At 46.4% G+C, this 26,485-nt stretch overlaps 1 protein-coding gene across 1 annotated transcript in view; it reads right to left on the bottom strand.

Annotated features, from left to right (window-relative positions):
- Positions 1 to 26,485, bottom strand: part of CABLES1 (Cdk5 and Abl enzyme substrate 1) — a gene marked incomplete at its 5' end in the record, with an annotated part of 105,302 nt that overhangs the window by 35,565 nt on the left and 43,252 nt on the right. Inside the window, 2 exons of the mRNA XM_082667663.1 lie at positions 6,361 to 6,438; positions 22,810 to 22,902. Of these exons, the coding sequence (XP_082523789.1) occupies positions 6,361 to 6,438; positions 22,810 to 22,902 (171 nt within the window). The remainder of the gene's footprint in view (positions 1 to 6,360; positions 6,439 to 22,809; positions 22,903 to 26,485) is intronic.

Raw genomic sequence — 26,485 nt, 5'->3', positions numbered from 1 at the left:
TATGTTCACGCAATATTTGATTACACAATCAGCTCATCCTAAGGAAGTACGCTCTTTTCTCAGATAGCTGTACCTGTAAATCAGGGCAGGGAAGAACAGTGTGGAGACTGCTGTAGTTGGTAAGCAATCAGAGGGGTCTGCTTCAGGCAGAAGCTCTGGAAATCACTTTGTGAATAAGCCTATTGTCAGCATTGTATAAATCTGGTAGCGTGCAAAATGACCCCAAACCTTTCACACTGCTCTCAACTCTGGGTTGCGTTCGTACCTATCCTTTTAGCCCATACCAGGATAGAACGCACCAAATAAGACTGCAGAACGCCACTAGGTCTGTACATTTAAAAACCTGCATAGAGAATAATTATTCAGATGTGAGGTCTAAAAGCAGCTGATGGTTGGTGGATGGGGAACGTGAACAGTACGTTTCATTCATAAACTCCTTGTTCAGCCAGACTTACAGCTTCCACGTTGGCAAAGCAGACGAGGATGCGAACACAGAGGCAAGCATTCTGAGCTGGCAGGATCTTTGGAGAGTGTAGTCAAACCTCCCCATTGGACAGCGAGGCAACTGACACCCCAGGGAAGGCTTGGTGGTGGGTCTGTGACAGTGACGTCCCAGGACCAGGCCTCTCAGCACAGCTCCCTTCTTTCTGTCCCCACTCCTTCCCCCTCCCCTCACTACACAGGCCTGAACCCTGCAGTGTCCTCAGCAATGGGATTACAGCTGGAATGGCGCCTTATGGAATTCTCTCAACAGGTCAGGCATTATAGAGACCCTGCCCGGAAGTTCATGAGCCAGAGTGGCCTCGAACATCCTTGGGAGTCAATGCTGAGGCTGGAATATCCTTCCCACCTCTCTGACACCTCACACTTGCAATCTAGCTGAAGCACCACCTTCTGTGGGGGGCACTCCCCGATCCCTCTGTCCGAATTCACCCAACTCTTCCCTCTGTGCTCCAGCTGTACATTGTGCAGGACTCAACTGTTTGCTCTTTGGCTTGACGGTTAGTTTGTTTACCCGCTTGTTTCTGTCTCCTACCATTAGACGGTGAGCTCTATGGGAAAAGAGGCATTTTCTTGTTCAGCACTGTATCCCTGGATACTGCCTAGAACACAGTAGGTTCAACAGAGTTCGTGCGGTGAATGAATGAAGTCTGCTGTGCAGTGTTAGCACCTGAATGTCTACATGGAAGGCGGGCAGGGATGGCAATGTACTTGGAGGTGTAGGCGGGGCTGAAGAGACTTTACAGAGCAAACATCTGGCTTTTACTGAAGATTGTAGATTTATTGTAAACGTGGATGTTGATAAGAGATTTGGGGGCAAAGCACTCTCTAGCGCCTCTTTGGGGCTCCCCAGTTGTCTTGGTCTGGCAGTTCACATGTCTGGCTTCCTTGTTCAATAATAAGCTCCTGGAGAACAGGTCTTACTCACCCCTGCACCCTCCCAGCCTCCAGGAGGGCCTCACACTCACTAGGGGCAGAAGAAATGACCAAATGCATGAATGCAAGAATGAATGGATGGATGGTAAAACCTCTCCTAACAGTGTCCTGTCCGCTTTGGTCACCTGATGTTGGGAACCAAAATAAGTATTCAGTTCAGTTTAAAGCCAAGTACAAAGCTTTGGGGTCAGGGTGGCGGGGAGGGTGAACCAAGATATGAGGGCAGGACTTGGGAAGCTCCAGCACAGCACAAGAAGCCAGAAAACAAAACCGGAAAGAGATAAGGCCATCCTGATAGATGCTTTCCATGTAAGGGAGGTTCAAGTACACAGTGGATGAACTTTTGAGTTTCCTGTTTTTAAAACTTTCTTACGGTGAAGTTGGAACTGTACATTGTCCCCTTCAGCGGGGGGTTTGTGCTTATCTGGAATAATCCGGCACATGTGGCCTAGTCCACATGCGTGTGTAAGGACAACGGAAACACGGGAGCTGGAAACCACAGTGTCAGCAGGCCAGGGTGGCCGGAGTCCTGAGCTCTGGCACTGCTGGGTTTGCGGTCAGTGTGTGTCTCATCCCCCCGTGGCCCCAGAGGCCTGAGCTATGATGCACGGAGGCCATACCATGTCATCTCTAGAGCCCTTTCCAGCCCTGAAATTCTAAGACTCACGTCCTGGCCACAGAGAGAACTTGAGCATAAAAGCAAAGGAATTTTCCACAGTGGAAAGGCATTAGTTACTATGTACCCAGACTATCTTACTTTAAAATATATATGTGTATAATTTACTAGGATAAATATTTTTTATTATTTGAACACAGCTGTTTCCCAATAATTAGTTTGAAAAACTCATAAGTATGATGTGGCAGATATTCATAAATAGGATGTCTGCTCATTAAAAAAGTTTAAAAAGCAGAATGCTTTTCCTTTTACATTTTTAAAATTGAAGTACAGTTCATTTACAATATCGTGTTACCTTCAGGTATACAGCAAAGTGATTCAGTTTTATATATATATATATATATATATATATATATATATATATATATATATATTCTTTTCCTGATTCTTTTCCATTATAGGTTATTAGAAGACGTTGAACATAGTTCCCTGTGCTATACAGTAGGTCTTTGTTGTTTATCTATTTGATACGTAAGAAGAATGCTTCTTAACCCTGCCACTAATTTACAATATTTTGAATTCTGTTCAGAGTTTCTTATGTGAGAACTTAAGGAGGATATGCTGCAGAAATAGGCATGCTCTTTTCTCTGTTAGGTATTATGAAGGACCCGATTATGTGTTTTGTTACAGAAAATTAACCCTTCTGCACCATGGTTTCCTCATCTACAAAATTTGAAGAATTAGTGTGTTTGAGTTTATTCATGTCTAGGATGTAAAAGGTTACGTCCTGTGATCCCACACCCTGGTTTTGCTTCTCTATCTGAGCCATCGGGCAGAATAGCTGACACATCCTGTGATATATCCTCCTGAAACCCACGAGGGCTTCCCAGCAGTGGGGAGGAGACCTGGGCTCTGACAGGCCGCACTTCCCCGCATCCTGGCTGCCAGCTAGCACTTCCCTGAGGTGTTCAAAATGTGAGGGCCACTTATTTCCACAAGGATGTCAAACAGAGATACTCTGGGTGATCTCTTCCCAGGTAATTTTACTTACAACGCATCCCTATGGGCTTTGCATAAAATGCAGTGATCTCCAAATTAACGGCACAGGTAGTAACCTTCCATCCTCGTTCTAGAGAGGACCAAGCACAGGCTCACAGAAGGTAAGTGATTTGCCCAAGTGAAAAACTGTAAGTCTCTAAGTTCTCCACACGAAGCCCCGCATTTCTTTTGCTATAAGAAATCCGGGTACCCCACCTGCCTCTGTGTGCCAGGCGCTGTGCTGCATCCCAGGCACCCAGCGAGCTTCAGTTAACTTCTGGGAGGCGGTTATCATAAAAGCCCCACTGCACAGACGGGTTTCTGTGGATACAGAGTTTGTCTCACCTGTTGGCCAGAGAGAGTCACGGGAAGCCCTAGGCTGGACAGACTCAGGTTCAAATTCCCATTCTGACAAAATATATAAAGAACTCATACAATCCAACCACAAAAAAAAAAAAACCTGATTAAAATGGGCAGAGGATATGAATAGACATTTTTCCAAAGACATACAGATGGCCAACAGGCACATGAAAATGTGCTCAACGTCACTAATTACTAGGGAAATGCAAATCAAAAGCAAAATGAGATATCACCTCATACCTGTTAGAACAGCTATTATCAAAAATACACGGAATAACAAATGTTGGAGAGGATTGGAGAAAAGAGAACCCTTGCCTTTTCCACTGTTGGTGGAAATGTAAACTGGTGCAGCCACCATGGAAAACTGTATGGAGGTTCCTAAAAATATTAAGAATAGAACTACCATATGACCCAGCAATTGCACTTCTGGGTATTATCTGAAGAACATGAAAATGTTAATTCAAAAAGATATATGCACTCCTATGTTCACTGCAGCATTACTTACAATAGCCAAGATATGGAAGCAACCTAAATGTCCAATGATGGACGAACGGATAAAGACGTGGCACCTATATGCGCGTACGCGCACACACGAATACTATTCAGTCACAAAAAACCCTGTGATTTGTGACAACATGAACCTTGAAGTTATTATGCCAAGTGAAATAAGTCAGATGGAGAGAGACAAATATCATATGACTTCACTCATATGTGGAATCAAAACGAAACAAAACAAAACAAATGAACAAACAAAATAAAACAAAAACAAACTCATAGCTACAGAGATCAGACTAGTGGTTACCAGAGGAGGAGGTGGCTGGGGGGTGATGGAAATGGGTAAAGGGGGTGAAATGTATGGATGGTGACTAGACTCATGGGGGTGATCACTCAGATATTGAACTGAAATGCTGCACAACTGCAATTTATTTTTTAAAAATTCCCATTCTGGCCCAAAGTTGATGTTTGGGACGTTAAGTCTTGAGGATCAGTGGTTTTATCTATAAAATGGAGATAGGCACTTGGACACCATAGTGAGGGGACCCCAGGACTTGGAAATAAGATCATCTTTCAAGAATGAAACTAACACGAACACTTCAAAGATGAAAATATGGAGAAGCCAGATTGTGTTAAAGAAACAGAATGAGTCCTTGGATAGGAAGACTTGGCAGTCACCTGACTGAATACTCTTAGCCATTATTAAAGGTGGTTATTAATCATATGTGAAATTTTGATGTGTCTTCCCTCTTGGTTGTAAGTTCCAGGAGGGCAGGAACCAGATCCATCTTTCCCTACCTTTACCTCCAGGACCTAGTCACACAGTAAGCCCTCAATAAATGAATACATGGAACATAGCTAAGGACAGAATACGTTCATCAGAAAGGTGGGCACAGAAAGCCCGGAAAAATAAGGCTGGCATCACAGTGTCCAGGCAGGTCCTCGCTGTGAGAAGATGTACTTGCAGACAGACTGATGATTCAGATCTCCTGGAAGTGCACTTACAGGCTAGTCACACTCAAACATTCTGAGCCCTGGGGCCATTACTTGTAATTAGATCAATGAACTGGCCTTCTGGGTCACACATATGTCTGTGAGCTGGTACAAACTACTGACCCAAGAAATAAGCCTGCTCTCAGGGGTGGCCAGACCCAGGACCACAGCAGGTTGAAAAGATAAAGAAAACCTTTCTTTTTTCCCCCTCTACTCAGTAGAGTAGAAGTCTCTTAAGGGCAGCCCGCTGGCCACACCCAGATGGTCCTACAAACCTCAGAGCTGCAGGATTTGCTGTTACATGTTTTAGAGCACCTACTTTGCAGGGTTGTCGTGAGAATGCAGATAATGAAGAGGACTGGCACAAAGTAAGTGCTCAATAAACAGTAAGATTATTATTGCTTTTTAAGGCACACATCTAATAAATGACTGAGTCAGCATTCCATGAGTAAAGATGCCCGATGTTCTGTCCCATGGAGCTTACAGTGTAGAGTAAAAATAAGGACCATGGTGAGTTTAACAGGCTGAAAGTCTGACAGGTCTGCAGGGGGGAAGGGAAAGTCATGGTGAACGGGGATGACCAGGCAGAGCCCATGGAAGGTGGTGGGAGAGGAATAAATGGCAGTGTTCGGGTGTCATTGTTGCAATGACCAGAGGGCAATACCAGCATTTAGTTTGCAGAAACCAGAGCTGACATCTCACAATGCTTCCGGCATCCTACGCAGGGAACCATCCTGCCCTAAATACCAGCAGCTCCCTGACCACAAATAGCGGATGCAGTGACCAGGTGAGGGGGCAAAGGAGTCAGATTCAGATGGAGAAACAGCACAGAGTTCGGGGATGTGGAATGAGGAGGGGGGGCTTTGCCAGGTCAGAGCCTCACTTACTTCTTTTTAGAACAAAGAAGGGGCTTGTTGACCTACAGCAGTGTGCAGTCCTCCGGCCTGTGGCGAATCACACAGGTCTGCTCCTGATACCACGTTGCTTTGTGTGGCTTGCTGGTCAGTGTACAGCCGCAAGCCCACAACGCAAGGAGGCAGGATGGCCATGTGGTTTGTCTGACTCCTTTCCTGAGCTGCTTTTCTCCAAAAGTCGATGAGGCCCTGAGAGATGGGTGGGCCCCAGATTGCTCTTGCTTTACAGAATTGTACGAAGTGACAAAATGCACGTTTAGAAACAGCAGGCAAATGGTAAGGGCACACATGCGCGCGTGCACACACACGCACACACACACACCAATAACAGGGAAGCTTCCTGGCTGAAAAGAAAGTGGAACTTCTTTTTCTTTCAAGTTTACAAATACCAAATTTGCAGTGTCAAAGCAAAACAAGTCCTTTGAAATGGAAAGGGTGGTCACATTATACACATGGTGTCAGAAGTTTTCACCCAGAGAACCACAAAGCAAGCGTGCATATACATACCCAACTTGGGCACTGTCGCGGTACGGCAGCACTGAAAATATACTACAGAAGGATCTTCTGCCACTGATAAGGACTATTCTAAAAAAAAAAAAAAAGAACAAATAACAAACACACTAAATGCAAAGTCTCAAATAAATTAAAAAAATCTATAGCAATTAAGCATTCACAGAATTCACAGCAGTATTTGCACCCTCCCGCCACCTCCTCTGACAGATGGTATTCTGCTCCCCTTGCAAAATGCAACCTCAGCGCAGCACAATTACCCGGCCTCTCCTCATCCGAATTTTAACATGGTGAGACTGGCGAGGGTCTCCAAGGAGCACATGTGAATCCATTCTCTGGTGAGAGAGGCTGGCTGTGGGCCGCATGTATTATACAAGACGGAGCAGACGGAGCTATGGGTCCGGGGTGCCCAATGCTGGGTGAACCGTCATGCCACATTTAAACAATCAATTTCTACTTTGCAGTAAACAATGCAAGAGCAATAGTGCCAGAAACCATGAGCAGGAAAGACACTCAGATGCCACTGTGATCATTAGGGTTTTTCATATGCTGGCAGCGTGTTAGGTTCTGAGAATAAACCGAGGGGAAAATTACATAATCAGTCTTAGCCTCCATTCCTGCTATAAAGATACTACTGGAAACAGTTCTCCATGACGCTCTTATGCAATCAAAGGCACTTAAGAAAACGTTAAAAAAAAAACCTCTCAAAAGTACTTATCTTGGCATCTGAGAATAACTTGCCAAAGAGAACTGCTGATGAAAAATTGGAGAAAAAGTGGAGGAGATTAAAAACCAAGATCCTTTAGCACCACAGTAACACACATCAGATATGGAGCTGACTGACTTTTGTCATCTTTTCCCTCAATAATTATAAAAATAAAACCAGGGGAAAAAAGCAGTAGTACTAACAGCATCAAGGTTTGGGTATTCTGACCTTGTGTTAAAACTATGATATTAAATTGCTTACATGCTCAGGATTAAGTCAGCTTCTCTGGCAGGCAAACCAGGCCCTTTGTTTTCTGGCTCTTTCTGTCTCTCTGGTCTCAACACACATGATATTTGTCTCTGCATTTTATCACTCATCCATGCTAAAGTACTTGCAGTACCCCACCTTTAAAAAAGTTTTTTCATAAGGTCCCTGGTGGGGACTTTTCTTTTTGGCTGTGTGGCATGCATGCAGGATTCTAGTTCCCTGACCAGGGATTGAACCCGTGCCCCCTGCAGTGGAAGCATGGAGTCTTAACCACTGGACAGTCAGGGAAGTCCCCACCCATACCTTAAAAAAAAACCTGTTGTTTCATATCTCTGTCCTTTGCATGCTATTTCTTCTGACTGTTGTGTCTTACTAGGTACGCTGGATGAACTCCTATTTAATCTTCAAAACCCAGCTCACGAGTCACCTCCCCAGGAAGCATTTCCTCCCCTTTCACTGAGTTACTCATTCTCTTTAGGGTGCTGCCTCTACTCCTTATTTCCACTTCCAGGAGCACCCTGATCACAAAGTGCTGCTAAACATTTGCTGCTCTCTTCTAGAGGACGAGTTGAGGGTTTCGTACACGGAAGCCCCTCCAGAAACACAGTCTGGGCAAGGTCGGGCTTCAGAGCAGCACCTGAGTGTCCATCCCTGGGAAGGCAGGACCAAAGCTACATTCCCAGCTTCAAATACCAGCTCTGTCACCTTTGTATAACCTCAAGCAGCCCACTAATTCTTTAGTTTCCTCATCTAAAACAATGGGATAAAATGAGTAGATCTCTTATTGGAATGTTGTAAAGAGCAAGTGAGTCCCTATATGGGAGAGCCCCCAGGACAGTGCCAATAATACACGCTCAATAAATATTCATGATTTTTTACTGGGAACTGCCTTCTTGGGTCGAGGTAAGTTTTCCCACCAGAGTCTGTGGATTCAGAACCTCTTCAGACCTCTGTGCTAAAATACACAGGCCTGCTAAGGTGAAAGGTCGAGAAAGGACAGCTGAAGGCCGACACGTGTGGCCTGTCACAAAGGTGTAACACGTACACAGAGGCTCTGCTTCCAACCCTTTGGCCCTGTGCTGACAGTGTCTGACCAGGCAACGTCTAACGCCATCCGGGATCCTTAAGTGTTCTCTCTTATGCCAAAAACTGACTTCTTGTTCTATTCCCAGAACCCTGCGGAGTCTCTGTTGGCTGTGGGAAGTTTTGATCACGTCCAGGTAGAATATTCTATTATAGCAATGATATTCACTTAAAGACATTAAAAACATGCAAAGAACTTCGAAAGTCAGAGCAAAGAAAATCACAGTTGCAACAATGGTGGGTGAGCACACTGATACATGAACACAGCTCAGGAGCGTCCACCAGCCAGGGGTGCACGTTGGGTACTGGACGCACATGTGGAGACGTATTCTCAAATTCTGTATTTCATTCCCTCTGTGCTCAAGAAGCAAGAGAGAGCATACTTTAAAATGCTGGTATTGTGGTTTCAATCGTGTTCCCCCAAAATACGTATTGAAGTCCTAATCTCTAGAATGTGTGGATGTGGCCTTATTTGGAAATAGGGTCATTGTGGATGTGATCACTTAGGAAGAGGCCATAATATATTAGGGTGGGCCTTAGATCCAATGACTGGATTTCATAAGGAGAGAGATTTGGAGATTTCTAGAAGAATACAGAGAGAAGAAGGCCACGTGGTGACAGAGGCAGGCATTGGAGTTACTCTTCTCAGCATGACTGCCAACGCCGCCACCACTTCCACGACCACTTCCATTACTGCTAATGTTACTATGACGACAGTGCAGGCCTCCACTGCCTGCTAAGGTGTACCTTATCCTACAATCCAGGGAGGGGTGGAAGATTCCTGAGAAACAAGTTATAGGATCTTCCTCTCCTCCTCCCTTCCTTCCACAAATATTTTTGGAGCACCCACTCATGCCAGACATGGTGCTAGGTGCTGGGGACCCGCTGATGCATGACACAGACAAGGGCTCATCCTCACAAAGCTTATGGTGTTGGGTGGGAGGTAGTTATGCAGGGGTGTCAGTTCTCTGACTGGGGACTAGAGGGCGCTAGCGCACATCAGAGGGACAGTTAATCTAGCTTGAGGGAAGCTAGGTGGGCTTCCTGGAGGAAGTGATGGCTAAACTGAGACCTTAGGGAGAAGGGACAACAGGCTACAAGGAGAAGATACGTTGGCAGAGGGATTGGTATGAGTCAAGGCTGGGAGGAGGAGTGGAAGGCCTATTTGAGGAACACAGGTGCTGTAAAACTCTTCACTGACTTCCCTTGCCTAACCCATCAGGGTCTCCACTCCCCTCCATAAATCACTTTGACCAACACTCACAGCACACCCAAAGCTCAGGCTGGTAGGCTGCTCTCTAGAACACCCACACTGAGTCATATACTTGCTAAGATCAGGTCTGGATGCCCTCCACCTGTTTCTGCCAGTTGTATTTGTTAGTTATACTTTGTTCATTAAAGATTGCACAAACTAATGACATATGAAAATCAAAAAAAGGAGAAACACTGTTTCTATAAAAAATAACACAGTGCTTTAAAATATTTTCAAACAAGGCAAATCACTAAAAACAAAAACAAAAAAACCCCTGCAGTTGAAATAGGTATGGGCAAGACGTCTATAAAAGATAAGAAAGAATTGTAAAAATCCAAAAGGATTCTACACTTAGTTTCTTGGGTCACTTTAAAGGAGTTCCATCTGGACATGGAAGCAACAGGTGGGAACGATGATAGCGTGAGGTCAGTGACACAGACAGAGTCTGCTCCGTGAGCCCCAAAGGCAAAGAAAGACCTGGCATCACAAACCTGTGGAATGGGCGATCGCCAACATGCCTGAAATGAAAGTGTGGGGTTTGAACTACGTATGTCATTTCTGTGGGTATTTTTTCCAGCATTTACTAACCTCTTCCCTTGACCAAGCGATTACTGTAAATAATTCAGCAGATCTGGACCTGGGGCTCAGGGGGCCAGGCATGGTTAGGATGGCGATGGTGACGGAGCCTCTGCTGGGTGAGTGCCCCCAAGGTGCAGTGAGGAGAGGGGACAGGGAGAGGACAGGCAGCAGAGCGCACGACTGCAGTGAGAGACTGAGGGAATGTGGCGTTTGCCAGGGCTGCCGTAACAAGGTGCCATGCACCTAGCTCTGTGGCAACGGCTCCCACAACAGAAATCAGTCATCTCAGGCTTCCAGAGGCCAAGGTGTGGAGGGCCAGGTTCTCTCCCTGAGGGCAGGACCTGTTCCTGGCACCTATCCCAGCTTCCGGGAGCTCCTTGGCTTAGTGAGCATAACCCCAGCCCTCACAAGGCCGCATGGCGTCTCCCCATGTGCATGTCTGTCTCCAAGTTTCCCCCTTTTATAGGGACACCAGTGATTAGATCAGGGGCCACCTTGCTCCAGCACAATCTCATCTTTTTTTTTTTTTAACATCTTTATTGGAGTATAATTGCTTTAAAATAGTGTGTTAGTTTCTGCTTTATAACAAAATGAATCAGCTATACATATACATATATCCCCATATCCCCTCCCTCTTGCGTCTCCCTCCCACCCTCCCTATCCCACCCCTCTAGGTGGTCACAAAGCACCAAGCTGATCTCCCTGTGCTATGCGGCTGCTTCCCACTAGCTATCTATTTTACATTTGGTAGTGTATATATGTCCATGCCACTCTCTCACTTTGTCCCAGCTTACCCTTCCCCCTCGCCATGTCCTCAAGTCCATTCTCTATGTCTGCGCCTTTATCCCTGTCCCACCCCTAGGTTCTTCAGAACCTTTCTTTTTATTTCTTTTTATTTTTTTTTTAGATTCCATATATATGTGTTAGCATACAGTATTTGTTTTTCTCTTTCTGACTTACTCTGTATGACTGGACTCTAGGCCCATCCACCTCACTACAAATATCTCAATTTCGTTTCTTTTTATGGCTGAGTAATATTCCATTGTATATATGTGCCACATCTTCTTTATCCGTTCATCTGTCGATGGACACTTAGGTTGCTTCCATGTCCTGGCTATTGTAAATAAAGCTGCAATGAACACTGTGGTACATGACTCTTTTTGAATTATGGTCTTCTCAGGGTATATGCCCAGTAGTGGGATTGCTGGGTCATACGGTAGTTCTATTTTTAGTTTTTTAAGGAACCTCCATACTGTTCTCCACAGTGGCTGTATCAATTTACATTCCCACCAACAGTGCAAGAGTGTTCCCTTTTCTCCACACCCTCCCCAGCATTTATTGTTTGTAGATTTTTTGATGATGGCCATTCTGACTGGTGTGAGGTGATACCTCATTGTAGTTTTGATTTGCATTTCTCTAATGATTGATGATGTTGAGCATCCATTCATGTGTTTGTTGGCAATCTGTGTATCTTCTTTGGAGAAACGTCTCTTTAGGTCTTCTGCCCATTTTTGCATTGGGTTGTTTGGTTTTTTGATATTGAGCTGCATGAGCTGCTTGTAAATTTTGGAGATAAATCCTTTATCAGTTGCTTCATTTGCAAATATTTTCTCCCATCCTGAGGGTTGTCTTTTCGTCTTGTTTATGGTCTCCTTTGCTGCAGCGCAATCTCATCTTAACCAGTTAATTACATCTGCCACGACTCTATTTCCAAATAAGGTCTCATGATGAGGTACAGAGGGCTGGGGCTCAGCATAAGAATTTTGAAGGGATACCATCCAGCCCATAGCAGGGAGGTAGGAAGGAGGAAAACAAGCTGAGCGTGGTGTCACCGAGGTTAGAAGTCCCCTCTGGAGCCCTCTCATCCTTGCTCTTCCAGGACAGCACTGGTCCTAAGTGTGTCCTAAGCGTGGCCCCAGCCCCGCCCATCTACTGGCCCTAATGATGGTTTTCTTCTCAAGACTGCTGTGGACCACTGGTGGGGACCAAGGTCTGGACTCCCCCCGGCTCCCAGGCCCTCTCGTCAAGCAGAGAGTCAAAACTGAACCACCAAGGGAAGGTTCTCTCCAACCTCTCAACCTTTTTTTTTCTGTGTCTCATTTTATTTCCTGTAAATCAAACTGGTTGAAAAGAAGCAACACGCATTCCCAGGCTGAGCACTTTTCTGCACAGTACATCGCACAGGAGAAGCCCCAAGCACAGGTGCTTATGACTGAAAATAATTTCTCTCAAAAGCCTCGTGCAGAGTCACAGAAAAAGCCAGCATGCCCTCCGTGCTCCTTAAAGAGGTACAGATAGTAAAACCGTAATAAACCCTGCATATGGACCCCGGGTCTACAGCCCAGGTCCTCCTTCCCCCTGTGGCACCAGGGAAGAAGCAGAGGACAGTCAATGGGGCAGTCATGTTTGAGAGCAGCTCTGGGGGCCACTTCGGTGACAGAACAGGCTGTGCCCAGGAGTCTCAGTGAGGTGTGGGGGTTATTGAGGCTCCTTCAAGTCTATCCACTCGCTGTCCTTCAGGACTGAGGTTTTGCTGACAATCGGTTAGGAACACCGATGATGATACTGACAAAGATGCTTCCCTGCCAGCCTCCTGCTGCTGGGGGGACGGAGGGTTCTAGTCTTTTAATAAAGAACAAAAGTTCTGGGGGTGGGGGGGGTGGTTCCCTGGTGGGCTAGTGGTTAGGATTCTGGGCTTTCACTGCTGTGGCCTGGGTTCAATCCCTGGTCGGGGAACTGAGATCCTATAAGCCGCGTGGCACAGCCAAAAAGAAAAAAATAAAAGTTCTGGGAGTAGAAATGCGTGCTTGGGAAGAGGGAGGTGTTTCAGGGAACCTCACAGAAGATGCCTGACATCTATCGAGTTGCACGGAGAGAGAAAAGGCGATGACATATTTCTTCTTTCTAGAAGGCCCGTCCAGAGTTGGTAACTAGCTGTTTTGTTTTTTGGAACGTGCCACTTCCTCCAACTCATTTCAAACTAAACTAAGCTGACAGATCGGAACTGATGAGATGACAAACGAGGTTGTAATTTAGTTATGACCCATTCGCCCAGTTCCCTCCAAACTTTTCAATACAAAAATGAAAGGTTACAACTTGACTTCAGTTACTGTACTTTTTTTTTTTTTTTAACTATCTTACTTTACATAGTAGATAAAAGCTGCGGGAATCTTTCATATTTTTGTTTTTCCTACTGAGTTCACCCTTTAAAGAGACAGCCCTCGAGCTCGACGCTCTGTCCGTTATCTGAAATCTTTTTAAGTCTCTGAACACTCCTGTCAAGGGATGAGACAGACCAGTCCACTCACTGCAAAGAGCACTTCTCTGCCTGTTCTGAACGCAGTGATTCTCACGGCAGACCCAGGAGGGGGCACTTCCGGTGCAAGTGGCAGCCATCGCTTGTGCTCAAGGCAGACATTCGAAAACCAGATGACTTCAAAAGGATGCAAAGTAATGCCTGAGGGAGGGTGATGTCCACTTGAAACCAGAGCTCTTGTCTTCCACTGCTCTCAAAGACAAGCGCCCAGAGGAAGGGTCCTGTCCTAACAGGACCATGAGGGTCACAGGACATAATGTGTCTTTGGCCGGTGGCTAGTCTTCAGTCTTCACGCTCACCTTCCATTCTGATGACCCAGATCTACCTGGCCAGCAATCAGCTCTCTGTTGGCACTAGCTAGCCTCATAACGGTTGTCATTTTCAAGGGTGTCTCCTCCCCGAGGGCCGAGATCTGTCTTTACTTCCGGTTAACCCAGGAGACTCGGGGGCCCCCGGTGCCCCCTGTGAAGATGCAGATCAGTGTGAATGGTGACTGGCTCTTCTCTACTAACCAAGCGGCAGTTCCCAGTCCCCAATCACCATCCTCAGGATGTTCAATGGCCCCCTCCAGACGCTAAGGCAGGGGGTCCTGGACTCCTCTCTGTCGTGACAAAGGGTTTGCTTATACATGTGTGAACAGTTTTTGAAAGAACTCAGGTCATTTCTGAACTTCGTATCAAAATGAATTCACTTTTAGAAGACAATACACTATACGCACACCCCCTCTAATTTTCTATAAGAATAAGGTTACCAAAGAAGATCTATGGGACTTCCTTGGCGGTCCAGTGGTGAAGACTTCGCCTTCCAATGCAAGGCGTGCGGGTTCGATCCCTGGTCGGGGAGCTGAGATCCCACGTGCCTCGGGGCCAAAATAACCAAGGCATAGAACAGAGGCAGTATTGTAACAAATTCAATAAAGACTTAAAAAAAAAAAGACAAAAAAAAAAAACAAAAAAAGAAGACCTGTGATGCTTGCCCTTGATTTTTGGTTGGCCAGAGTTCTGATCAAAGCCAAGCCAGAGAACGTCAGTCGTCTGCCTAGCACCCTCATAGCTCCCATCTCACTCACGGTGAAAGCGGACATCTTCACGATTCACCCTCCCAGGACTCCTCAGGGTGCATCTCTCCCTCCTCTCTCCCTCTCTTCCACCCACACGGCTTTCCTATGGTTCCCCAGGCACAGCCCTTGCGTTCCTGCCTCAGCACCTCTGCAACTGTCCATCTACCCTGAACGCTCTTCCCCGCTGGGACCACACGGGGCTGGCTCCCTCACCTCCTCCCCACGTCTGCTCAAAGGTCTCTCCATCAGTGGAATCTTGCCCCAGCACATGCCCTGCCCCCACCTCAGCAGCTTCAGTTTTCCTCCAGAGCACATCTATCCCATCTCTGGTAAGACACACTTACTTGTCTATCATCTGCCTCCCCAACTAGCCTGTAACTCCATGAGACAGGATCACGGCTTTACGCACAGATACATCTCATCACTTAAAAGAGTCCCAGTGCAGAGCAGAGGTCAGCACCTAGGCGCTGGAAAGACTGAACACAGGCTATCACTGCATTCTTCATAGTTAAGGGACTGCTTTCTTAGGTGCCGTCTATCCAGATGCACTTGTCTCCTTCCAGAAAAATGGCTATTTACACATAGGCGGTTCAATGGAATGAGGCGGAATGGTTATTCCCATTGGCTATGTGCCATGCCCCCTACCCTCCGTGGGGAGGGGAGCTTGGAAAATCCTAGTCCAACAATGGGGCCGTCCTAATACAAATCCAGTGTCCTAAAACGTGACACTCGTGCAGATCGAAGCTCGCTCGACAGATGCGACTGACCCTGGCTGGGTGCAAAAGTGATACATTTCTGGGATGCTATCTCCTTCTATCAGGACGAGCTACGTCAGCTCACTCTGTAGTGACCTCACATCGTTAGCCTCTATGGAGCACACTGTTTAAAACCTAAATTCCGAGATATTTTTCACATGAACCTCTGAAAAGTCTGTACCCTGTCCTGTAATTGATCATCTACCTCTGTTACATTTATCCCTGCTAAGTTTAACCTCGGGGAGCCGTTGAAGGAACCGAGCCTTCGTTCTCCGCTATAACACAGTCTCCTCCTGCTTTTGGTCTTCCACGTGGGCCACCACGAGGCTGACTGGCCTTCAGGCTGCAGAGGAGATGATGCTCAAGGGCATACCACGTGCTCTTCCTCCCAAGCTCCCTTCAGGCTGACGAAGCTTGGCTAACACACTTCAGCTGCCTGCAGGCTCTCCAGCTGCACAGTCACCCAGCATCCCTGGGAGATGCCGTAATATGGAACAGTCTAATGTTCTGCTGAAATCAAGAAATGTCAACGTGGAGGTCCTCTAATTTACTAGCCTAGTTATTCCATCAATAAGGACATGAAGTTAACATGACTCTTTCTCAGTGAAGCCATGTTGGCTGTGGCCACTTCCATTCTTTTCTAAAAGCTCACAAACCATCTGCTTAACAGTCCATTCCAGAACTCTGCCAGCAATCAGCTCTAGGCTTGCTGGTTTACAATTATTAGAACTTATCCTCTGCTACCACCTCAGTCTCTTTTTGACTTTTTTTTTTTTTTTGGCTGTGTTCATTGCTGCCTGTTGGCTTCCCATAGTTGTGGGGAGCGGGGGGCTACTCTTCATTGTGGTGCGCGGGCTTCTCACTGCGGTGGCTTCTCCTGTTGTGGAGCATGGGCTCTAGGCACACAGCCTTCAGTAGTTGTGGCACGCGGCTCAGTAGTTGTGGCTCACAGGCTCTAGAGCACAGGCTCATTAATTGTGGCACACGGGCTTAGTTGCTCCGCGGCATGTGGGATCTTCCTGGACCAGGGATGAAACCCGTGACCCCTGTATCGGCAGGCAGATTCTTAACCACCGTGCCACCAGGGAAGTCCCTCTTTTTCACTTTTTAAAGGCAATGTGTGCCTGGCATTCAACTCAGGACTTCTTTTATTCTCCCCGGCACTTTAAAGATCATTTTTATTTCTAAATTCTTTCCATTCCCTGATCTAGTCCTGAAGACTGAAACATTCAGAATGTAAGGCCTCTCCATTCATTTATTCCACAAACACTTGCTGAGGACCTCCTGTGTGCCCAGCACCTTGCTTTGTTCAGTCTACATTTCTTCACAGTTCTACTTGTTAAAGATGCTGATGCTAGCCCAGCAGCTGACATCTGCTCTGTCCTTGTACCATCAACCCCAAGAAGTTTACCATCCCTTTCCTCCCTCTTCTGAATATGGTTTTAAAAGCCCCATGGCTATCACTGGTGTTTTATTTTATTTTATTATGGCAAAATATATGTAATATAAAATATGCCATTTAACCACTTATAGGTGTACGAGTTTGTATCATCAAGTACGCGCACGATGTTGTGCAATCATCACCACTGTTTCCAAAACTTTTCCACTGCCCCAAACAGAAACGCTGTCCCCCTTCCCCCAGGCCCTGGTAACCTCTAGTCGACTTCCTGCCTCTAGGGATTTACCTATTCTGGATATTTCGTATAAATGGAATCATATATTGTGTTTGGCCCTTTGGGTCTGGCTTATTTCTTTTTTTTTTTTTAATAAATTTATTTATTTTTGGCTGCGTTGGGTCTTCATTGCTGCGCGCGGGCTTTCTCTAGCTGTGGCGAGCGGGGGCTACTCTTCGTTGCGATGGGCAGGCTTCTCATTGCGGTGGCTTCTCTTGTTGTGGAGCACCGGCTCTAGGCGTGTGGGCTCGGTAGTTGCGGCACTCAGGCTCAGTAGTTGTGGCTCACGGGCTCTAGAGCGCAGCCTCAGTAGTTGTGGCGCACGGGCTTAGTTCCTCCGCAGCATGTGGGATCTTCCCGGACCAGGGCTTGAACCTGTGTCCCCTACATTGGCAGGCGGACTCTTAACCACTGCGTCACCAGGGAAGTCCCGTGTCTGGCTTATTTCAAACAGCATAATGTTTCTCAGGATTCATACACACTGTAGCAGGTATCAGTAGTTCATTCTTTTTTACGGCTGAATAATATTCCTCTGTATGTATATAACACTTTTGTTTATCCACAATCCGTTGATGGACACTTGGGTTGTTTCCACCTTTGGGCTATTGTGAATGATAATACCACGAACATTGATGTGAAAGTACCTGTTTGAATTCCTCTTTTCAATTTTTTAGGTACACCTGCCAGTGGAATTGCTGGGTCATATGGTAACTTTAGGTTTAACTTTTGGAGGAGCTGCCAAATTGTTTTCCATAGTGGCTGCACCATTTTACATTCCCACCAGCAACATATGAGGGTTCCAACTCGGAATCTGATGTCTGAATCTGGACTCCACCCCCCACCTTCTAGCCACGTGCTCTAGTTTCCTCCTTTGTAAACTGAAATGATGAGTGTTTTAGTTTCCTATGGCTGCAGTGATAAATTGCGACAAAGTTAGGGTCTTAAATCAACACAAAATTATCTTACAATTCTGGACGTCAGAACTCTGAAATGGGTCTCATGGGGCTAAAATCAAGGTGTCTGGAGCCGCTTCCCACTGGAGGCTTGAAAGGAGAATCTGTTTTCTTGCCTTTTCCAGCTTTGGGGCTGCCGCAGCCCTTGGTTCCTGGCCCCTTCCTCAGCCTTCAAAGCCAGCAATGGGCAGTTGAGTCCTTCTCACATCACATCACTCCAACACTGACTCTCCTGCCTCCCTCTTCTGCTTTTAAGGACCTTTGTGATTACACCGGGCCCACCCAGACAGTCCAGGATAATCCTGCTGCTATTTTAAGGGCAGCTGATCAGCGATCTCAACTCCATCTGCAACTTTAAGTCCCCCTTGCCATGTACCTGACCTAGCCACGGGTCCTGAGAATAGGACAGTGACATCTTTGGGGGACATTATTCTGCCCAACACAACAGCAGTAATACCTTCCTCATGAGGTTGTTTCAAGGATTATTTGTATTTCTAAAGTCTCTCCATCCCTCGAAATATAGTCCTGAAGACTGAACTCATTTAAAAGGTCTCTCCAGGGGGTGGAGAGAGGGGGAGTTGGGTGGAGGCAGTCAAAAGGTACACACTTCCAGTTATGAGATAAGTAAGTACTAGGGATGAAATGTACAACATGATAAATATAATTAACACTGCTGTGTGTTACGTATGAAAGTTGTTAACGGTGGACCCTGGGAGGTCTCATCACAAGGAAAAAAACACGTTTTTGCTTTTTCTTTTACTTTGAATCTATATGAGATGATGGATGTTTCCTAAACTTATTGGGGTAACCATTTCATGATGCGTATAAGTCACATGATTATGCTGTACACCTTAAACTTATACAGCGCTGTAAGTCAATTATAGCTCAATAAAACTGGAAGAAACATAAAATAGAAGGTCTCTGCCTTAATTTACTCAACAAATACCCATTGAGATGAGTGAGTGAAACAAAGCCTATGAGGTACTTCGAGCCTGGTACCCAGGAAGCACTCACTAAATGTTACCCATCATCACTTTATGTTACTCTTAATTTTAGAATCCCTTTTGGCAATATGGATGCAGCCACAAGAATCCACTTCTCAGTCTGAACCTTCTGAGATCTGTCTTCCTAAAACCCAGACAAGCATTGCTTTCTTTTCATGACTATCAAGTCCTACAAGGCCTCCCCATCACCAGCCCGTCTTCGATTTAGGCAGAAGTAGACCTAGAGGGTGACAGCTCCCTCACCACCTGCCCCACCTGCTGGGAGATGAAACACCTGCCAGCCAGGGAGGAACCCATCATGTCATCTGGTTCTAACAGCGGAGCTAAAGCTCCCACCATGGAATTTGTAGTCTGTGTCCAGGCTCTGTCCTTCTTCGCTCCTCCCGCCTGAGGGTCTGCAGCCAGAGTCCCACACGCTCTCAGCATGGTTCTCTGCTCTTGATCCGACGCAAAGCCTTCTGGCTGGTCCCCAGTGCCAGCCTCATAGAATGCACCGATTCCAGACAGAGGAAGACGGTTCTCAGTTAAAGTGGGCTCCATCCTCCATCGGAGCCACACCTTCTAAGGAAGAGGCTCACCTCTGCTTCTCGTGCCGTTGGACTTGGTCTAATGTCACAGAATGAAGTGGGTGAGCACGGACCGGCTGGGGCCCCAAGGTTTATTTCTAAGTAGCTACCTTGATATTACGGATCATGAGGTTAACTTGGACTTTTTGTTTCTTCAGTGACACAAGTATTGTCTTTTATTGTATTTGCTTCTCAGTTTTAATATTTTTTTTCCCTTTCTATCTCAAAAATTTGCTTAAAACTCTCAGTCAGGTCAGGCTAGAACCTTATAACAGATGCTCTACTCATTTCCCACGCCGCGCTCTAGTCCTTGCTGAGACCGGAGCCCAAGTTCCCCTTGACGCCAGTGCCCCATGGTCAGCAGGCTTGGAGGCGGGGGAACCTCAGCACCAAGGTCTTCGGGTCCAGAACAGGGAGCGGGCCCTGGGTTCGGCCTGCTGTCCAGGAGGCTGGTCTGTGCTGCCCGGAGGTCACAAGGAGACTCCGGAGCTGGGCAGAGCTGTGAGTGGGCAGAAGTCGGGGCTGGAGTAGGGGCAAGCCTGCCCAGCTGGGAGGATGCCTCCCACGGGCCTGGGGGGCTAAGCAGGCCCCCTTTCAGTCTGTCTTCCCTGGCACAGGAAGAGGCGGACGCACCAGTGCTCAGGCCACTCTGTTCTCAGTCCAGACCTTTGAAGTGCTTTAGTGAACATCTCCAGGCTTCTCAGTAAAGCCTCTTTCCTCCCAACACGGCAGGCAAACCCGAGTCAAGTGGCTCCCATGTGGGCTGCAGGAAGGCCCCCTTTGGTGTGGTGTTGTGTGTGTACCCCGCATGCCCGAGGTGGGAGCATCGGAGACCCCCAGGCATCGCCCCGGTCCCTCCCTCCCGAGAGCATGTCCAGGCCCCCTGCTACCCACCACCGCAGCTCTGAGCTCATCCCCGTCCCAGGCCACCTCCAGCAGGACGACCTCACGCCTGCTGCCCGGCTGCGGTGGGTCCCCTCCCCCCCATTCATCAGCTCCTGACCACAATTTCCTCTGTCACCTCAGAAATCATAGTTTCTTCCTGGTGCCCTCCTGAGTTTTTCTTTCATCTGTCTGAGAACAGTCCATCCCTGCTAATAAATCAACCAGAGGGAAGAAGGAGAGCATCTCTAGGCCTTTCATCTTCTCTGGCACGGAAAAAGCAGTTCTCACCTACGCAGGTACAACCGGCTGTCACCACTGCCTATATTATATATAGCCCGTGCTGAGAGCTTGCTTTTCTGCCCTAAAGCCCATTTCTTAGATCTCCAGATAAGCTAACAGTCCCTCCTGGTTCCCTCTGAAAATTCCCCAGCAGAACTGCCAGCAACCGCATGCTTTCTGGACTGTTGACGTTGTTCCAGGGTCAAGGGTGTGCCGGGGAAGGTGGCTTCGGAATATACTATACACTGGTGATCCCATTGGTCCAAATCTTTTATCAACTGCATCCTCTCACTACAAACCATGCCAGGTGATTGATTATCTGACTTTGTGTCCTCAACAGCATTGAGAAGTGGGGAATACCATTAATTTGGCCCCTTTTTTGTTTTGCCATTGATTTTATTTAGGAAGTCGAGGCTTTCTATGTTTATTTTATGGTTCAAGAGATTATGGACAAAAACACCAACATACATAAATGATGAATAATTATACTAAAAAGGGCATAAGTAAGGTCTGGATTCAGTAAGAGCCACAAAAGAAAAGAAAAACACAGTGGTGAAATGAATAAGGCACAATAATTGTGACAGTGAGAGTCAGGGTGAGAGAAAGAGACTCAGGGTATTCTAGTTCACAGATGACAGTTGGGTTCATTTTAACTGAAAGCTCTGTACTTAAAATAGGAATACATACTGAGGACATAAAATTATTTGATGGGAGAGTTCAATTTGGCCATTCTAAAACGTTGAATCGCTATGTTCTCTATTCAAGTGAGGTTTAAAAACTTGAAGAAAACAAGTCTTTAAATACTGTAATTGTTAGTTATTCAGGTTGTACAGTGTATTTTACACCAAATTATAGTAATGCTGGGCCTTAATCATGCCATGAGTCTAACTTTTTAGCAGTTTTCATCTGGTATAGATTAGAGATTATTAGTGGGGCCCATATGAGCTTCTGTACATCAGGAGGAGATCAAACGAAATGGTCTTGGGACAGGAACTCTGCTCTGGGATGCGTCTCTAACTATGATCCAGGTCACAGGTTGGTGGAGAAGAGCCACCCCCAGGAGCACAGAGCATCAGGGGACCCCAAGAGGGCTTGCAGCCCTGTTCCCAGCATTGCTGTGAGGCTGCCATGAATGGGCTTCGCCATTCAATTATAAGCAATGCCGGCAACAAGGATTCACATCCACTTGTCACCAGGAAGGTTTTAACACCAAGGTCATATACATTTAACCATCATTTTCATTTAACAGCCCTTTCCAAAAGAGCAACTCTTTGCTGGAGAAACACATGCTCTAGACGTACGTCAGCAGGCCCAGGAATCTGAATTGGCGCCCAGGGAGAATCTGCTGGCAAAGTCGTGATTCTCCCCTCTTAATGAAAATCAACAGAGAGCCAAACCCGACTTCAGGCGCAGATCTGGCAGGATATTGACTGACCAGAGCACAGAGCCCTGGTGAAAAAAGAAAACAAAACCCAAAAAAGCGGAAAAAGAAACAACAAAAAAAAAACACCCAAAAAACTCAACTGTTTTTCTGTTCAAAATTTCCTAATAAAAATATATTTCAGTACTATTAAAAATTCAGTTTTTGGGCTTCCCTGGTGGCACAGTGGTTGGGAGTCTGCCTGCCAATGCAGGGGACACGGGTTTGTGCCCCGGTCTGGGAGGATCCCACATGCCGCGGAGCGGCTGGGCCCGTGAGCCATGGCCGCTGAGCCTGCGCGTCTGGAGCCTGTGCTCCGCAACGGGAGAGGCCACAACAGTGAGAGGCCCGCGTACCGCCAAAAAAAAAAAAAAAAAAAAAAAAAAAAATTCAGTTTTAGTTAGTCTAAAAAACTAAGACTTTGGTTGCCATTAGAGAGCAGTATCTTCTGTAAACTTCTATGGATGATTCTGGCAGGAGTGGGGTGGAAATAGTAGTCTGTTAGGGAAGGTTACATGAGATGCTGTTCATCTCAACAGCGGGCTTCACTCTGTGAGGTCTGGCCATTCAAAGGGTCCCCTCTTCCCTTCCCCACTGGACCCACCCCCTCCTACAGCAGGATGGGGGCAGCTTTTGTTAGTATGATACCTGCCATTCCTGGTATCGTGTTGCCGCATATTCTTGATAAAATGAATCTTCTTAAAGTTCTTTGGTCTGGGCGAACCTGAGAGAGTACGACATCTGAAAAATAAAGCCATTTCGAAAACACAGTCAGTTGCCCGTGGACAGCTGAGACATCTCCACACAAAGACAGGAAGGAAAGACCAGACTCAAATGGTTTGAGTAACCCCAAGGATAATGAGGACTATATGGCTGGAAGCAAGGAAGCTTTAAAAAAAAAAAACCCAACGACAGACAACTTCCTCGATAATACTGATAATAATTTATATGGGTCTCTGAAGAGCCAGCTAATGAAAACTATTGTCATCAGTTACAATAACATAACCTACACGAATTCCAACGACATTATTTGTTCCTGTCATCTTAAAAAGAATCCTCCTGTATCAACACAGGTAATGGGAACAGAAAACTGTAAATTTAAAGAATCCAGAGGGGAAAAAAACACTGGAAAATTCAGTTTAAAAACAACCCCGAATAGTTTTTCTTCTGTAGCAGGACTCTGGCCTGAATTACCTGGACTATTGCCTCAACATTTAACTTGTCTCTGCCTGGAAGTCGCAGCTTTACTTTGAATGAGAATCAGAGACTGAGACCCAGCTAGTGGCTGTTGGTTTTTTTTTTTAAAGATAAATTTTAAATAAATATTTGTTGAACAAATTGACTTGGATTCCAATTAATTTTTCCTAGAATATACAACATGTGTTTGCACTACAGGAATAACAGAACAGACCACAGGCTGAAAAGATCTTATTTCTGTATATTTTTTCAAAGGTACCTGGCAAATTCTAAGATATACAACTGCAATAACAACTAGGAAAAAAGCAAAAATCCCAGCAACTGAGAATCTGAAGTTTGGTGTTGTATTGAGAAAGGGAGCAATGACTTTTCTCGTTGGGTTTTTGCTACCAAATATTTTTGTTTACCTTTCCGACCATGGACCCCGATGGCTGGCTCCCGGCATCAGACGTGGGTGCCTGAGACCTTATGCTTCAGACAGTGAGTTCCAGAGAAGCAGTGCCCGGCTTCCCCAAACCACACTAAGGTCCAGGCCATCACCCGAGTTCATTCACTTCTGAACTTTGAGGCTTCAGGTAAGAGAATAACAAGATGACCCAACGAGGAGGTACAGTTGAGGGCAGGTGGGGTGTGGGGGCCCATTGGTGGCAAAGGATTAGGGAATGGGCAGCATCACAGACCTGCCTAGCAGCTTGAACCTTTACTCTCCTCCAAGGGCTCCCCCCCTTCAAGGGAAATTGGGGGATAGCCCTAGGCTAGGCTAGGTGCACAGCTCCCAAACCCCCTTACCTGCCCTCAAGTAAGGACCAGCCTTCCTACAAGTCCTTTCCCAGACAGTGCTGAAAATTATTTTTTTTCTCTTAAGAAACAGCACCTCAAAATGTAATTTAACTTGAAAAAAAAATATAGTAAAGTGAATGAGTGCAGATCAAAGCAAAGACATGGTAGCAGGTATCTGGTGGCTTTCATCAGGGAAACGGGGCTCCCTGGGCCTTCGATCTAGAGGAAGGAAGCCTCCCTGTCAGTCATGTCCATTCCACCGGAGCAGGGTTCACAGCACATGGCCACAGCCTGAGTGGCCCTCCCAGCATCCACCACAAACTCACTACCAGCCCTAGTGACCTATCACTAGTAATATTTCAGATCCCTCCCTGGAAATGTTGTGAGGATTAAACGTGATGATTTCTACAAGAGCTTCATACAGTGTCAAGTGACACGTTCAAATACAAATATTCACATTCATACATATGTACACACATTAATATACACATTTCAAGTGTGTGATTATTATTAAAACCTTTAACTACAAAGGGTGCATATTTTGTTACTGTTTGCCTCCTGTATTCTGAAAACCACAGCCCTTATTAAGGGTCCTGAATTCTTGGTTTTAAATAGATTCTTTTAAAGACGTGCAGAGGGACTCCCCTGGCGGCGCAGCGGTTAGGAATCTGCCTGCCAACGCAGGGGACACGGGTTTGAGCTCTGGTCCGGGAAGACCCCACATGCCGTGGAGCAACTAAGCCCGTGCACCACAACTACTGAGCCTGCGTGCCACAACTCCTGAAGCCCACGCGCCTAGGGCCCGTGCTCCACAACAAGAGAAGCCACCGCAATGAGAAGCCCGCGCACCACAACGAAGAGTAGCCCCCGCTCGCTGCAGCTAGAGAAAGCCCGTGCTCAGCAACGAAGACCCAACACAGCCAAAAATAAATAGTATATAAAAAAAAAAAAAAAGACATGCAGAACCCTGCCTGAGGGCATTTTGTAGATGCTTCCTGTGGACCTCAGGAAGGGTTTGAATAGGGAAAATCACCCACTAATCCCCCTCCCTACTCCAAGCCTCCGAACCCAGATTCAGCCTTCTTGGGGTCCAAGAAGATTCAGCCTCACTCAGCCTTCCTGGGGCAGCTCTCTGGAAGCAGACCCAGCACCTCAGACTGCCTCTGTTCTACCTCCAGAATGACTGTTAGAGTCTGCAGGCCACCCAAGGTCCCCAATTGTCTCTCTCACACACGCAGAAGGTTCTAGAACTATGTAGTCACTGGAGACAGGAGAATCCTTGAAGGCATAAATGTGTGCTATCATTGGTTGCTGGACCGTTGTTCAGGAGCATCCTCACATCCTTACCCAGCTTCCCCCCAAAATGCAGAGCTTCCTGGGTCCCCCAGTCTGAGGGCAGTGGGCTAAGAGCTAGACTGTGAGGATACCTTCCTAAGACCCTAAGCTGCTCCCTGCCTCCACACCTGCAGAAAGAGGTGCTGTTACGCTCAGGTTTGGGCACAAAATCTCCCAGCCTTCTGCTGAAACCGGAAGTTGGCAAAAGGGGCACAGGTGCCTTTCGGCACCAGAAATTACTTAATGGCACGGCAGCCCGCACACATCAACTGAGACAGGCTGGGAACTGGGGCAGGTGGTGACGGCTGCCGCATTTGCTGCAGCTGAACTGAGGTCTTTCTGGACATCTAACAGAGGCATCCTAGGGGTCCTTATTTCTGGGATACCAGGTAACCACCAGGAAAAGTGGAAAACCCCAGTCTAAAGCCTCTCATTGCAAATGCTCAGTCCTTGGAGTTCAAGGTGGATACAGGAAACTAACCTGTGATGTGCAAGAGAAAGGCAAGACTTTTAAACAGATAACAGAGGTGCTTTCTTTCGATACCAGCATCCAATTCTAACTGCATATGCTACTGATACAGCCCTTCGATCAGCAAGTTGTTTGTTGTCTTGTGTTTTTTTAAGCCTTCAGCCTCCACCACCCCCCACCTAAGAAACGCTTTCAGAGAATTGTGGCATTAACAACAATTGCCAAGGAAACTGGAAGACTAAGCACTCAGGTTATGGCAGGTTAAGCAAAGAAGGAATTAATTTCAAAGCCATCTGCACTGACCTGTAAAAATACCCATTTAAAACCATACATTTTAAGTGATGTAAAATTAAATTAGGATAGAATTAAACTGAAAACTAATTTAATGAAAGACTGGCTCTTTCTTGTTAGCACTGATTATGGGATACACTTAATTATGCAAAAGGTTTTTAATAGATGCCTTGGAGCCGTTTGTTCTAGGTGCTGAGTTTAAAAGCAAGCTGGGCTAATAGCCTTCCGCCCCCGCAGTTCCCAAAACACTTC

Source organism: Grampus griseus (genome assembly GCF_964374135.1).
Source record: "Grampus griseus genome assembly, chromosome: 12".
Taxonomy (NCBI): Eukaryota; Metazoa; Chordata; class Mammalia; order Artiodactyla; family Delphinidae; genus Grampus; species Grampus griseus.
This window is presented reverse-complemented; position numbering and strand designations above follow the sequence as displayed.